The 13,937-nt window shown below is 35.1% G+C and overlaps 1 protein-coding gene across 5 annotated transcripts in view; it reads left to right on the top strand.

Moving 5' to 3' along the window:
* Positions 1 to 13,937, top strand: part of RB1 (RB transcriptional corepressor 1) — a 48,712-nt gene that overhangs the window by 4,502 nt on the left and 30,273 nt on the right. For 2 of the 5 annotated variants that reach the window (XM_087919452.1, XM_087919450.1), the window contains exons 2-12: positions 980 to 1,082; positions 2,452 to 2,561; positions 3,594 to 3,728; positions 6,155 to 6,193; positions 6,705 to 6,772; positions 7,723 to 7,833; positions 9,591 to 9,733; positions 11,518 to 11,595; positions 12,077 to 12,186; positions 12,833 to 12,907; positions 13,372 to 13,459. In XM_087919452.1, coding sequence (XP_087775578.1) covers positions 980 to 1,082; positions 2,452 to 2,561; positions 3,594 to 3,728; positions 6,155 to 6,193; positions 6,705 to 6,772; positions 7,723 to 7,833; positions 9,591 to 9,733; positions 11,518 to 11,595; positions 12,077 to 12,186; positions 12,833 to 12,907; positions 13,372 to 13,459 — 1,060 coding nt within the window. Of the gene's footprint in view, positions 1 to 977; positions 1,087 to 2,451; positions 2,562 to 3,593; positions 3,729 to 6,154; positions 6,194 to 6,704; positions 6,773 to 7,722; positions 7,834 to 9,590; positions 9,734 to 11,517; positions 11,596 to 12,076; positions 12,187 to 12,832; positions 12,908 to 13,371; positions 13,460 to 13,937 lie in introns of those variants that run through there. The other 3 variants (XM_087919451.1, XM_087919454.1, XM_087919453.1) reach the window with 3 other exon arrangements.

Genomic DNA, 13,937 nt, shown 5'->3' with positions numbered 1-13,937 from the left:
TTTTTAATAAAAAAGAGCAACTTTTACCCAAAATCAGGCAAAGCAGGCAGGCAGATTGAGTTGCTCACAGAATCACAGATTTATTCAGAGATTTACTTTTCTGCAATCTGCTACCCGAGTCTGCACTGAAAAATAGAAGCTAGGAAGGTTCAGCTCTGCTTTTAGATTAGCTAGAAAGCAAGAAATCCAACGATTTCCTGCTTTCTAGCTAATCTAAATCTCCCGGCGCAGCTGATAGTTGGAAAAAAAAGGAAAATAGTAACTTAGCAGGCAAGTTGGATCGCGCGCATGCTGAGTAAGTTGTGACTGGGTGGGGAGGGGTGGGGCCAACCAATGGTGTGATTTGCCAGTTCTCCGAACTGCGCAGAATCTTAACAACCGGTTCTATAGAACCAGTGCGACCAGATAGAATCCCACCCCTGATAATATTCTAATATAGAATATTAGGAAAAATATAGAAAAGAGAGTAGAGTTTGTGAGATACTGAGTTTGCAGCAAGGTTTAAAGATAAACAATCGGGGTGGGAGGGGGAATGTGTTAGCATGCTGAAAAAAACACTGGCAGGCTTAAGGAACTAATAAAACAGATCTAAAATTACACCACTGCTTAATAGTGTCCTTGTTTTCAGATGATGCTTTTCATCAGAACTCTTCTTAGGTTTCAGAATGAATAAAATACGTTTCACTGCATCCAAATACCAGTAAAATAACTGTGTGCGTTGATATGTATATGAATAAACTCTTGACTTCATGGAATGAGGTCAGGAAAATACCATGGTACCTGTTGGTAACAGATAGGGCCCATGATTGCATTTTTCATATACAATTTATTGTTTGTGCTTATATGTAAGAAAAGTATTGGAAGTGGAAGTACCTTATTTGCCAAAATAAATAGTGGTAGTACATATTCCATAAAATTATGCAATCTGTCAAGTACCTAAAATATTCAGTTTTATAAGTAACGTATTTCTCTTTGCTAGGCTTTTATTTGCTGAAACAGACTTTGTTTCCTTATGTGATGCTTTACACATAACAGACAATGTGAGAATAACAGCTTGGAAGGCCTATGAAAAAATGGATGTAGTGAGTATATCTTGCTTATTAAGTATGTAATTTAAATATTACATTAACAATGTAATAACCATAATACATTTTGGAAAATAATACCAAATACGCACACACCCAAACACTCCCTCCATCTCCCCCAATTTAGTTTTTGTTTCTATTTTTAGTGCTATTTCACTTTTCTCATGAGTTGAAGTTGATTTTAAAATAAATAATATTAGTACACATGTGATAAAATCTAGGCAAAGTTTTGTTTTGTAGTGCAAGTGCTAATATTTCAGAATTGGGTGTTGCGATTTATGGCCGGCAACTTTGATATGGTACAAGAATCCTTCCCTATGTAAACAGAAGGCCCATCTATAGGTAGACCTTTATTCCTCCTTTTCCTTTCCTCTTTGTGTAATAGGGAGTCTGTTCCAGCTTCTTTCTCTGTATAATCTATTCTAAGGTCCTGTGGCTTTTTTTTTGCCAGTAAGAATAAACTAGACAAAATATAGAAATCCTATTCAATAGTTTTGCATTGATTTCTTGACATATCCCAAGTTGTATTAATATACAGGTATACGCTAGAAAGTGTTTTTGTTACTCTTGATTATTAAATTATGGTTGGAGAAATGCAATTTGATCTGCTGGCCCTAAGTACAGAATTGTATTAAATATAAAAGGCACACGTATACATAAAATATATGTATATATCTTGTGCCTCTAATAAGAGGATTCCCATTTATGGCTTCATTCAATTAATACCAAGACTTAATACTACTGGGAGGAAAGATTTTGAAGTATAAAATATATTTTTTATTTTCAAATCCTATGAAATAGCGATAAAGTATTCAGATATTGATATTTGAATCTGAGTCTATAAAAGGAGCTCCTGGCATTGCCAAATCTTTGAATTTTCAAGATATCTGGAAGATGCCAGCTAGGAAAGACTTCTCAATAGTATACACTGGTGATATGGTATCAAACAAATAATTTCAGTCTTGAAATGTTACTCAATAGCAAGTATTTCAACTTCCAGGATAAAGTTAGGGCTTAAACAAAAATCCTATTTTTTCTATTATCTCCCTTTTCTTTTGGTGCAATAACCTTCAATATTTGATTTATCCTAAGAAACACAATCCTAAGAATTGCTGACCTATTCTTACATTTGAAATAGCAATAACTTAAAAATTCTTTTTGAGTTCCCCATATTTCCAGCAACAGCAATTACCTTTTGTAAACTGATAGATGTTGATCAACCTACTTTGATAATAGAAGATATGATGGTAAATTATATAAATATAACTGCAAAATTTATGGGTAAGACAATTACATTAAATATAAATTTTGATCTGATGTTTATTACAACTCTAAATAATACAGTTGAGCTAACCTTTTATTCTAGGAGAGCCAGCTGAAACAAGAAATGTGGGGTATCTGCATTTTTATGGCTGCTGTTGACCTGGATGAGATGACATTCACTTTTACAGAACTTCTGAAATGTTTAAAAATTAGGTATGTTTGGTGTGTCTGTATAAGACTTTGCACGTGATCTTTGGTGACAATGTGGTGCCGGGCTGCAATAATGGATTTAATCAGCTCCTGCTTGATCTTCGGATGCTTCTTTCTTATTTCATAACCAATCTTGGCCCACAAGTTCTCAATTGGGTTCAAATCCGGGCTCTGAGCTCGCCAATCCAGGAGTCGAACACCATGCTTCTTCATCTACTGCTGGACGGTCGTGGCTCGATGACAAGGAGCGTTGTCATCCTGGAGGTAAAAGTCCTTCCCTACAAGTTGCTGAGCTGAAGGAAGCATGGTCTTTTCCAGGACTTCAACATACTGCATGGAATTCATGATTCCCTGCACAATTTATATCAGATCAATACCAATATACTAATCTATATCAATAGCAATACAGCCCCAGATCATCACATGCAATGGATGCTTCACAGATAGATTCAGGCAGTATGGCCTAAATTGTTCAGTTGGAAATCTTCTGACATACTTATTGCACTGATTCCCAGTCAAATAGAAATTGCTCTCACTGAAGATGACCTTGGCCCACTGTTTGTTGGTCCACTTGGCATACTGTACAGCCTACGCCAAAGCGATGCCGCCTGGTGATAAGCAATAAGGGCTGGCCAATTTCATATTAGTAACCATGTTTGGTTACCTAAACGGTCCTTTTTAGGGCCACAAACAATAAAAATGTTAACAAAACACTTGCATTGGCCTTAGTAATTACAACACATATGCCACATCAGTTAATCTGTTTTCATAGTCATTGTAAGCATGCAAGAAATTTCACAATCCCCATCCAAACAGCACCAAATTGCAAGAAGGTTATGCCTTTCACTTAAAAACCACCAGTATTTATTTAAATATAACAATATTTGCATAGCAGTTAGCATAAAATATCATAAAATCAATGGCCTATCCAAAAAATGTCATAAACCGTAATGCGTGCAGGACTTTTTCACACAGCTCTAATTTAGTAATGTTAGAAAGGAATGATTTGGTTGCTCTCTTCTCTTTTTCTTGCAGTGTATGCAAATTTCTGCACTTGAGTAAAGAAATAGATGTCAACATGGATACAATTAGTACTAAAGTGGAATGTACTATATCACGTCTAAAAATAAAATATAATATACTGCTTGCACTCTACCAGAAGTTTACAAGGTAAGATATTATTGCATTTAGGTTTATTTAAAAAGGAGTTTTTGCTTAAGCAATACTTAAATATATGTTATGAAATAGCTTTATAATTGCTGGTAAGAAAACTAGAACAAATGATTTTAATATTATTGCTGTGAAATTTAAAGGGTATTGTTTGAATCAGAACCAGGAATCACGTGATTGTTCCAGTTTTGTACTATTAACAATTGTTTAAAAAGGAAACTTGTAGCTTAATCTTCAATTTTCTGACTTGTTAACACCATCTAATATCGAGGTGTCAAACTCAAGGGCCACAGGCTGGATGTGGCCCACAGTGTGGTTGAATCTGGCCTGTGGAGCTGTCCTGGTCTACCCAATACAAAGAGGAAAGATCGGCCCAGTTTAACCCAGTGCGAAGAACTCAGGCCAATGTATCTTTGGCCCAGTCTACTCGGTGCAAAGAGGAAACATGCCAGCAGTTTGGGGAGTGGCATCAAGCTGGCCACACCCATCTAGTTGACCACACCCACCCAGTCAGCCACACCCACCTGGCCCCCCAAGGTCAACCACAACCCTGATGTGGCCCTCAATGAAATTGAGTTTGACACCCCTGATCTAATATATATTTGAAAAAGAAAATATTGTAAGGGCTATTACTGAGTTCCAAGTTGTTTTTCCTTTGTGGTTAAAAAAAAAGTAAGTGAGGTAAGGCCAGTCAGTAGCAGTTTTTATAGATCAGGCGTGTGAAACGGGGGGTCCGTGGACAAGATGTGTCACATTCATGCCAAGCCCACCCCAGCTCCACGAAGGGGGAAAACGTTGCAAAAGTTGCTTGACGACAACGTGATGAGGCAAGTTTGACACCCATGCTATAGATGGTACAAGCTTTAATACGCTTGATATAATACAAGTAGTCCTCAACTGATGACCCCAGTTGAGCCCAAAATTTCTGTCGTTAAGTGGAACAGTTAGATAGAATAACTTTATTGTCACTTTGAATGTACACTAATTGGCATACATTAAAATGAAATGTCGTTGCATACAGCTCTCAAAGGGTCACCACTCCAAAATACACTACATAAACATGTCAAAACAAACAAACAAATACAAAATTATGCATATACCCACATATAATATATGACACAGAGAAACAATACAGTCTAGTTCAGATGTATCCATGTACATGGTGAGAAAAACGAGTCTTGTGAGTTTACCAGACGGACAGCATAGGGAACAAAGCTATTACAGAATCTGGTAGTCTTGCTAGAAATACTTCAAAACATCCTCCCAGTGGGGAGCAACAGAAACAGACCGTGAAGTAGGTGTGTGGGGTCTCTAACAATGCTTTGAGCTCTAAGCACATAGCGCTTATAAGCAGCCTCCTGAATAATAGGAAGCCAGCAAATCTTCTTGGCTGTCCTTACCACTCTCTGTATGGACTTTCTATCTGAGGCACTGCTGCCACCAAACCCAATAGTGATGCAGTTTGTTAAAATGCTCTCAATCATGCCTCTGTAAAAAGTGGCCAGGACAGAAGGAGAAAGATGTGTTCTCACCCAACACAGGAAATGCAGACACTGGTTTGCACGCTTTACTAAGGATGATGTATGGAAAGAGCAGTTCAGATTGTTAATTACCTGCACCCCCAGATACTTAATACTGTTGACCACCTTTACATCTGCATCTTTGATACTGAGTGGAGTATGACCATGCTGGCTCTTTTTAAAATTTAGTTGTTTGTTTTGTCCCATTTTATTACCTTTGTTGTCGCATTGTTAACTGAATCACTACAGTTGTTAAGCTAATAACATGGTTCTTAAGTGAATCTGGCTTCCCCATTGACTTCACTTGTCAGAAGATTGCAAAAAGTGATCATATTACCCTGGGACACTGTAACCATCCTAAATACATGCCGAGTTCTCTGATAGTGAATGTTGGTTTTATTATATTCTTTTTATAATGTAATATTTTTACTATGAGCTTTGTTATTTTATATTGTTTATCACTTAATTTTTAAATAAGTGGTTTAAAATATTTTAACATGAACATACATTGATGGATGAAATAAGAAATGTAATATGTAAGATGGATGTAATATGAAATGTAATATGTTAAAAAAAATTGCTTTTTTTTTTTAGTTCGATAACAGCTAAGTGTTTTCAACTTTTTTTTATTATGCTCTGAGGACCGCCAGATCACCTCAAGAGCATAGTCAACAAGGGCCCTTCCTATTGAATTATGAACCCTGAGATCTGCTTCCTAAATTTTTCAAAAATGATAAATAATCCCATTTTGCATCAACCCAGTTTCACTAAAAATACTTTTGCTACTATAATCAGTTTTGATTATTCCCCATAACAAAACTATCTCCTCTAAGATATTATAAATACAGTATATTAAGGTGAAATTTCAGATTTAATACCCGGATGTGTTCATTTCTGTTGTTTTAGGATTTGTGAAATTATCTGCATTGACAAGCCCAATGATCAGTAAGTTTGTTTTCATAGAATAAAAATGGCTAATATTATAAAACTTACATCAAATATTCAGGCAGCACAATGGGTAAGGACAGACGGGTAAGCAGTTAAGTATGGGGTTGTTAGCTGATTTTTTCTTAAAATGACAAAATCAGATTTTAAATGTTATACAATTAGTGATGGAGAAGTAAGAATAACTTTAATAAATAATCTTATCATAATTAGATATCTTGAAATAAGTTCAGAAGATAGACTCAGAAATGTAGCTATTGATCCAGGTTGATGGTACAAGAAAGTGAAAACTATCGCTCCTATGTTGAATTTTTATGAGTTCTGATAAAGTTAATAGTAGGAGGGCAGTCATGTTGTTTTATTTTCATTGATGTCACCACATAATGTAAAAATGTAAACAAAATATTCCCATGTAACTTTTATTTGGCTGAAAAGTTCTATTCTATGCAAACTATATTTACCATTGTTTTAAAAGGTCAAATGTGAAAACTTACTGTGTTTGTTTTTGTAGAACTTGTGCTGAAATAAGTTCTTCCTTATTTACAAAACTCTGCTGGATCATGTTTCTTTTGGCAAAAGGTATGGATGCTTAAATCATATTATTGCATGTGACTTACTTCATTTCAAATTGTGTTTATAATTGAACTAACAGTTTGATTAATAAAGTATTTTGGGGGGATTTTTTTGGTTTAATATTAGTTCAAGACAAAAGCAAGTAATAGCTAATATTATTGAGTGGTATAGTATGTTTAAGACCTATTTTTACTCTGAGATCTCAAAGGATTGTGATGGTCTCTCTCCCCTCATATAATTTCTATAATAAAAATGTTTGGTAAAAGAAAATGACTTGGCCTGTGTCACTCAAGGAGTTTCATGGCCTAGACCAGGGGTCTCCAACCTTGGCAACTTTAAGACTTATGAACTTCAACACTGGGAGTTCAAGTCCACAAGTCTTAAAGTTGCCAAGGTTGGAGACCCCTGGTCTAGTGGAATTTGAACTTCAGTTTCTCTGTTCCAATCCAACATTTTAACCAATGCATTATAGTGGCTCACTATTCTGGTAGGACCGAGATAAGATTTATCTTATCAATTCATTTGAGCAAAAGAAAGAGGAATATATTTAATATCTATAGCAGCTGAAATTCAGTATTCCTCTACTTATTTTTTTATTTCTATCCCATATATTATTTTTACAAATAAGGCAGCAAACATATCCAGTACACCTTTTCCCCATATAACCCTGTGAAGTAGGTTGGTCTGAGAGAGAGTGACTAGCCCAAGGTCACCCAGTTGGCTTTCATAGCTAAGATGGAATTAGAACTCAGGGTCTTCCATTTTCTAGCCCGGTGCCTTAACCACTAGACTAAACTATTACTAACATTTTATGAATTTTAGGGCTTCCTCTGAACTAGGGGAGTACAGGAGAAAAGGAGCAAATAATTATTTTATAATGGCTTTAAATGAAAATTTTAAAAGAAAAAGTCTTGATTTATAAACATTTATATAAAGATTTTTATTTAATATTTCAGGAAAAATACTGCAGATGGAAGATGATTTGGTTATCTCTTTTCAGCTTCTGCTGTGTGTTTTTGATTATTGTATCAGACAATTACCCCCTGCACTACTAAAAGAACCATATAGTAAGGATTTAAAATATTTTATTAACAAATATAATAATGACTATATTAAAATAGTTATAATGGTTCAAAAGATGTTATCTTGCCTTATACATTTCATAGCTGTGTTTTCAGTTCAACTATTGCTTTCTTCTACTTTGACTCTGTTCTAACTCATTTGTGTCAGGCGTAAAAGATCAGATCCACACATAGTCCAATTAAACTGCTTTATTGCTACTCATATTTATGCACAGGAATATTCTCAACTAGCAACTTCTGCTGGGAGTCAGATAAGGTCAACTGAATTCAAGTGGTTTGACAGTCTGCTTGTGGTTATACAGAGATTCTTGGCGGACTGCTCTTTTTTAACTCCATTCCCAGGTTCTGACACTCCTTGCCCTACAATTTGATATTTAATTGAAATGTAACAATTTTTCATATAATGATCTAAATGAATAGGCACAAATATAAATTTTTAACTTTGAATCATGCTTGGGAAAATTCTGAAAATTAATAAATTATTGTATCTGCATTATTTTATTTTAGCCCATGCAAGTATATGAACTAGCTTAGAATTATATTTTTATCATGCTGGACAAAAAGGTATTTGTCCATTCCTTTTACATCTCTGAGAAGATCGTATAAATAACATGGGAACCATTTGGAGTAGTGTAAAAAAGTAGAAGGAAGTTTTGTAGAGGAAAAGAAGCAACTGGAAAAATTGCTTCTTTGCCCTTTTCCTCCAAAGAGGAAACACTATCAGATATCTCAAAATAAAGGATTCACTCTATTCTTAGAGAGAAGTGGATTAAACCATTAAACTTTTTAAATTTGGTATGATAATTAAGGTCTTAAACCAAAGTTAGTTAAGTTTTGAGGAAGATATCTCACACAGAAAGGACAGACATCTTTTGAAATGTATTCATGAACTGAATTATATTTTATTTATGAATTTATTGGTTTTATACTTACTTTCCTTCAGGAGCTTAAGATGAAAAATTCCCTTTTCGCATTTTCTCCCACAGCAACAGCCCTATCATGTAGGCTGAGCTAAGAGTGACCAGCCCAAAAATCATTCAATAGGCTACTGTGGTTGAGAATGGACTAGATTTTCTTGGTGCATGCCCAAAACTCTATGATTTATACCAGGAGTGTCAAACTCAAGGCCCGTGGGTCAGATCTGGGGTGTTTAAATCTGGCCCACGGGACCCACCTGGAAATATCAAAGGACTGGCCTGCTGTGCCTCTGCCGGCCAAAAATGGCCTTGCGGAGGACTCGTGAGGCCTGTTTTTGGCCTCCCCGGCCTCCAGTAGCACTGCTGGCCAAAAATGGGCTACGTGGGGGCCTCGCGAGGCCTCTGCGTGGCCGGTTTTTGGCCAACAGTGTCTCAGGAGGTCATGGAGGCTGAAAATGAGGTGCAGGGCGCCCCATGCGCGCCTCTACCACATCCCGATTTGGCCTGCAGGGTGCTGCAGGAGGCATCTGTCCTGTCTCTCCTTCCACCGGCCCACAGAGAACTACAATGCTGATTTGGCCCTTGAAGAAATCCAGTTTGACACCCCTGATCTCCATACTGTCTCACATTTAATAGTTCTTTTGAGAAGCACCCAGCCTGGCTAGGAGGAGGGATTAAGTATGCGTGAATCTACCTGTTCGCGCCTGACAATTTCTGATCTAGTAAACAAATCCTTTTTTGTATACTTGAAAGCACTTTTAAAATTTTGCTTATTGCTTTGAAGTAATCCATTACAATAAGCAAACGATTGGCTTCTTTCCATAGAATCTATAATTGCAGTATCTGGTCATGGCTCATCTCGAACAAGTAGGCAAGGTCAGAACAGAAGTGCAAGAACATCAAAAACTGAAACAGACATCAAGGTTATTGAAGAGCTCTGTAAAGAGTATGATTGTAGTTTGGATGAGGTAAGAGTAGAATTTTTAGAATTTTGTATTTTTAATACAAAATATTTTTTATTTTAATTTATCTAACCAAGTTTTACTGAAAAAAATACCAAAAATGAAGAAAGAAACATACAAATAGTCCTACAACCATTCGATTAGTGATCATTCTAAGTTAGAGCGGCGCTGAACGAATTGGGCTAAGCCTGGTCCTAGGAGTTTCAGCTCCCACAATCACAATCTGGTTGTGCTTCAGTTGGCTGTTCTCCACCCACCCACCCACCCACCCATCTTTCCCCAGTTTCTTTGGGCTCATGTTAATCAGCCACGCATGCACCCTCCCTCACCTGGTGTGATACCCCTGTGTACCCTCCCCAGTTTACGTGGTGTCTTTTGCATGCACCCTCCCTGGCCCACCTCTTGTGCACTCTTCCTAACCTATTCCTGTCACATATCTTCCCACATCCTTGTGTACCCTCTCCAATCCTCCCTCACACTCTTTTACCATGGTAAAAATGATCTTGGAAGTTGCATCCAATGATTTGATGGATAGTTTTATAGTGATTGCTTCCCAATCAAACTTCTGGTCTCAATTGTTATGCGTCAAGGAGTACTCGTAGAACAATTTGTCTCTTATGTAATGTCATCTAAACTAATAGTGTTCCATCATTAATTTATGTATTAACAAGCCCAAAAATGCTAATCCTAATTAAAAACAAATCATTTAGGATTTCACTAGCTAAATTGAAACTATTTTATGATAGTTATAATTGACTTTATATTTTATCGGTTAATGGAATATGAATGAAAATTCAGCAAAGTATGTCTTTGTAGGCTCTCTTGGAAAATTCCTACTTATATCATTAAAATCCTGGAATTGCTGGGGTTCACATAATAGAAAGGGTATTCATTTCTGGATTTTTAAGTAGCTGACATGTTTTGGCCCTGTTGTTTATATTTTAATGAATTATTCACTTTATGGAGGTCGCAAATATTCAACATTTTTGGAAAAATTCTGCAATATTTTTTCCCAGCCTAAATTCTCATTATACATTTTTTTTCAAATTCCATGATTTTTAAATTTATTTATATATTTATTTACATTCCACCTTTATTTTTCTTTACAAATAACTCAAGTCAGCAAACATATCCAACATACCTTTCTCCTCCTATTTTACCCACAACAGCAATCCTGTGAGGAGAGTTGGACTGAGAGTGACTAGCCCAAGGTCACCCAGCTGGCTTTCATGGCTAAAGCAAGACATGAACTTATGGTCTCTTGCTTTCTAGCCTGGTGCCTTAACTGCTAGCTCAAACTGGCTCTCTGGAGTTAGTTAGTTAGCTGGCATTTTCTGGGACGATTCATGTTCCTTTTATTGGATATGGTAACAATATTGGATATGTTTCCAATATTTAATCCCTGTTTCCTCTCTCTCTCCTGGATGTTCACAGTGTTCATATTTTCTTTAGAAGGATTATATTTCCTTAGTAAACTAACTTTTCACACTGCTTAAATAAATTGTATTGTAGCCAGTTCAATATTTGCACAATTTTGATATTTCAGTCGGTGGTTACTGAAGTGAAGAAGGCAACTGGCTGCCAGGGCTAGCCTACTATTTCCATCACAAGTAGTCTTTGACTTAACAATTGATCGCTTAACACTGTTCAAAGTTACAACAGTCTCAAAAAAAATTATGACCCATCTTTCAAGTTACAATTGTTGCAAAAACCTCCATGGTTACATAATCACATTTGGGACACTTGGCAAAAATAACACTCATGACACTGATGCTCTTTTATAATTTTAGGTGAAAAATGTTTACTTGACTAGCTTTATTCCATTTCTGAATTCAATGGGTATTGCAACTTTCAGAGGACTTCCAGAGGTAAATCTACATTAATTTGAAAATCTATTTGCCATTATGAATACTTGATCTGATTTTGACAATTAGAAACTTATCCCGTGATAGATTTTCTAATAGTGAAAGGCTACTTAGCAGTTTATTAATACTTTTTTATTAATATAGATGCATTTGAATGTCACATGACACAAAATCAGTGGTTCTTAAACTGTTTTACCCAATTACTCTTTTCCTAATAAGTCTCCAGAGCCAGATCCTGGGCTCAAAAAGAAATAATTATAAATTACTCCATTACCCCCAGGATATGCCCATATTCTTCCCTTAGTAATCATTGCCCAAAGTTTAAGAACCACTGCACTAGATGATAACTTAAATAATGCTTTTATTAAAATAAATGGAGTAAATAAGTTGAATATAAACAATGTTTCCAAAATAAATTATGTATAAATGTATCATAGATGAATAGTATATTTTCAGTATGAATCTATTTTTCTTTCAACTTAAGGTTGAAGATATGTCAAGCAAATATGAAGAAATGTATTTGAAAAACAAGGATATTGATGCTAGATTATTTCTAGAGAAAGATGAGACTTTGCAATATGAAAATGCAGAATGGTAATATATTTTGTTTTTTGCATAGTCTGTATTCAAGTACTATTTGTTAGTTCATTAGATAATCTGACGATTAGCTTCAGCTGCCTTACAGGCAGTAATTTATTTAAGAATGGAAGATTAGAACGACTATCCAGATGTATGATCTTATTGACAATAGAACAGATCCAATTTGGTTAAAGATAGTACGCTCTCTTTTCTTAATTCCTATCTAGCTTTGGCAATGCTGTTGCTCATTTTGTAGAAGCTTGGGCTAAAATGGATATTTGATTCTTCCAAGTGATAATTATAATATAAACAAGTAGATATGATTTTGAATTACAAGAGTCAGTCAAGGCTAAGTCTGGGATATTTGCTAAAGGAAATGAGGATGAATAAATACTAGATGGATATCTAATACATCCTGAAAAAAAAATGAGTGAAAAGAATGAAGCAAGAAACGTCACAGAACAAGGCCACTATAGGGACTACTATTATTAGAACTCAGCTAGGAGTATGTAACAATCTGTCTTTGGATGTTGCCATTAACAAGAATTCTTTCAGGAATGGGGGGGGAGCAAATGTAACCAGAGATTTTAGCTTGGATTAAGAAAAGAAGCTTTTATATCTACATGACATGTATGTGTAAAGACATTTTTCTTAAATTAAGTTTACAGTTAGAGAGAACTCCTACAAAAAACCAAATTGAAGATTTTCCTATTGTACCTCCACAAACCCCTGTTCGGTAAGAATGATTTAAATTGTATTAGTATTAATTTATTTTAATGCTTGAATTAAATTATTTCTAAATTGTAAGTCACGCACATTTGAATATGTTGAACAAAATAAGTGTCAGTTTCTTAAATATTTAGGTCTTATTGAAACATTGCATACATTGCACATTTGTACTTTCAAAGAAAAATGCAACAGTAAGTCTAGTCTTAGCCTTTGTAGGGATTCAAATATTTTAATATTAGCAGTTTCTTAGTATATAGTAGAATATTTGCAAACATTTTATGGCTCAGATCACTTTAGCAAATCTATGATTGAAATTGTTGTACAACTTCACTATTACAAACAAGTTCTTCCTAATATGGGTAGTTTGAAATGCTTCAAAGGAAGTTAATGCTATCATTATAGGGAACAGCTATAATGTTATATGTTGTTGTATTTCAGAAAAATACTAATAGTGTTCTTCGTTCACTTTAGAGCTGCAATGAATACTATTCAGCAGTTAATGATAATATTGAATTCTGCAAGTGATATCCCTTCAGACAACCTTCTCTTCTATTTTAATGTAAGTAGCAACAATTTAACTATACTTTTGATTTCTTAGTTTGTATCAGATTATGTTTTGTTTCTGACTGTAAATAATAATTGCTTCAGATTTGCATGATATGTAATAAGTTTCAATAAGTTCCAGTTTGGTTAAAAGTAGACGTGTGAAGAAGTTGGTAGTATATACTGCTGTTGATCAGGTTTGTTGGCTAATTATCTTGTGCAATATGTTAGAAATTTCTTTATGCCATTGTGTATTTTTATGAAGAATATGTATGTATGTGCTTTTCCTGCAATTCTGAAGATAGTTGTTGAATTTCTGAAATTATTTTTTGTTAGAACAGTAACAAAATTCAATACATCCCCATGTTTGCTTTTGCTCAGGTATGATCTGGGCATGCAAAAATATTGTTGTTTAACTAAATGGAGCTGAATATAATGGGAATTATTTTGTTTTGTAATTGCTTTTATTGAATATAAAACACACCAGGTGATTC

This window comes from Pseudonaja textilis, chromosome 1 (assembly GCF_049901715.1).
Source record: "Pseudonaja textilis isolate UNSWEBS1 chromosome 1, rPseTex1.2, whole genome shotgun sequence".
Classification (NCBI taxonomy): domain Eukaryota; kingdom Metazoa; phylum Chordata; class Lepidosauria; order Squamata; family Elapidae; genus Pseudonaja; species Pseudonaja textilis.
This window is presented reverse-complemented; position numbering and strand designations above follow the sequence as displayed.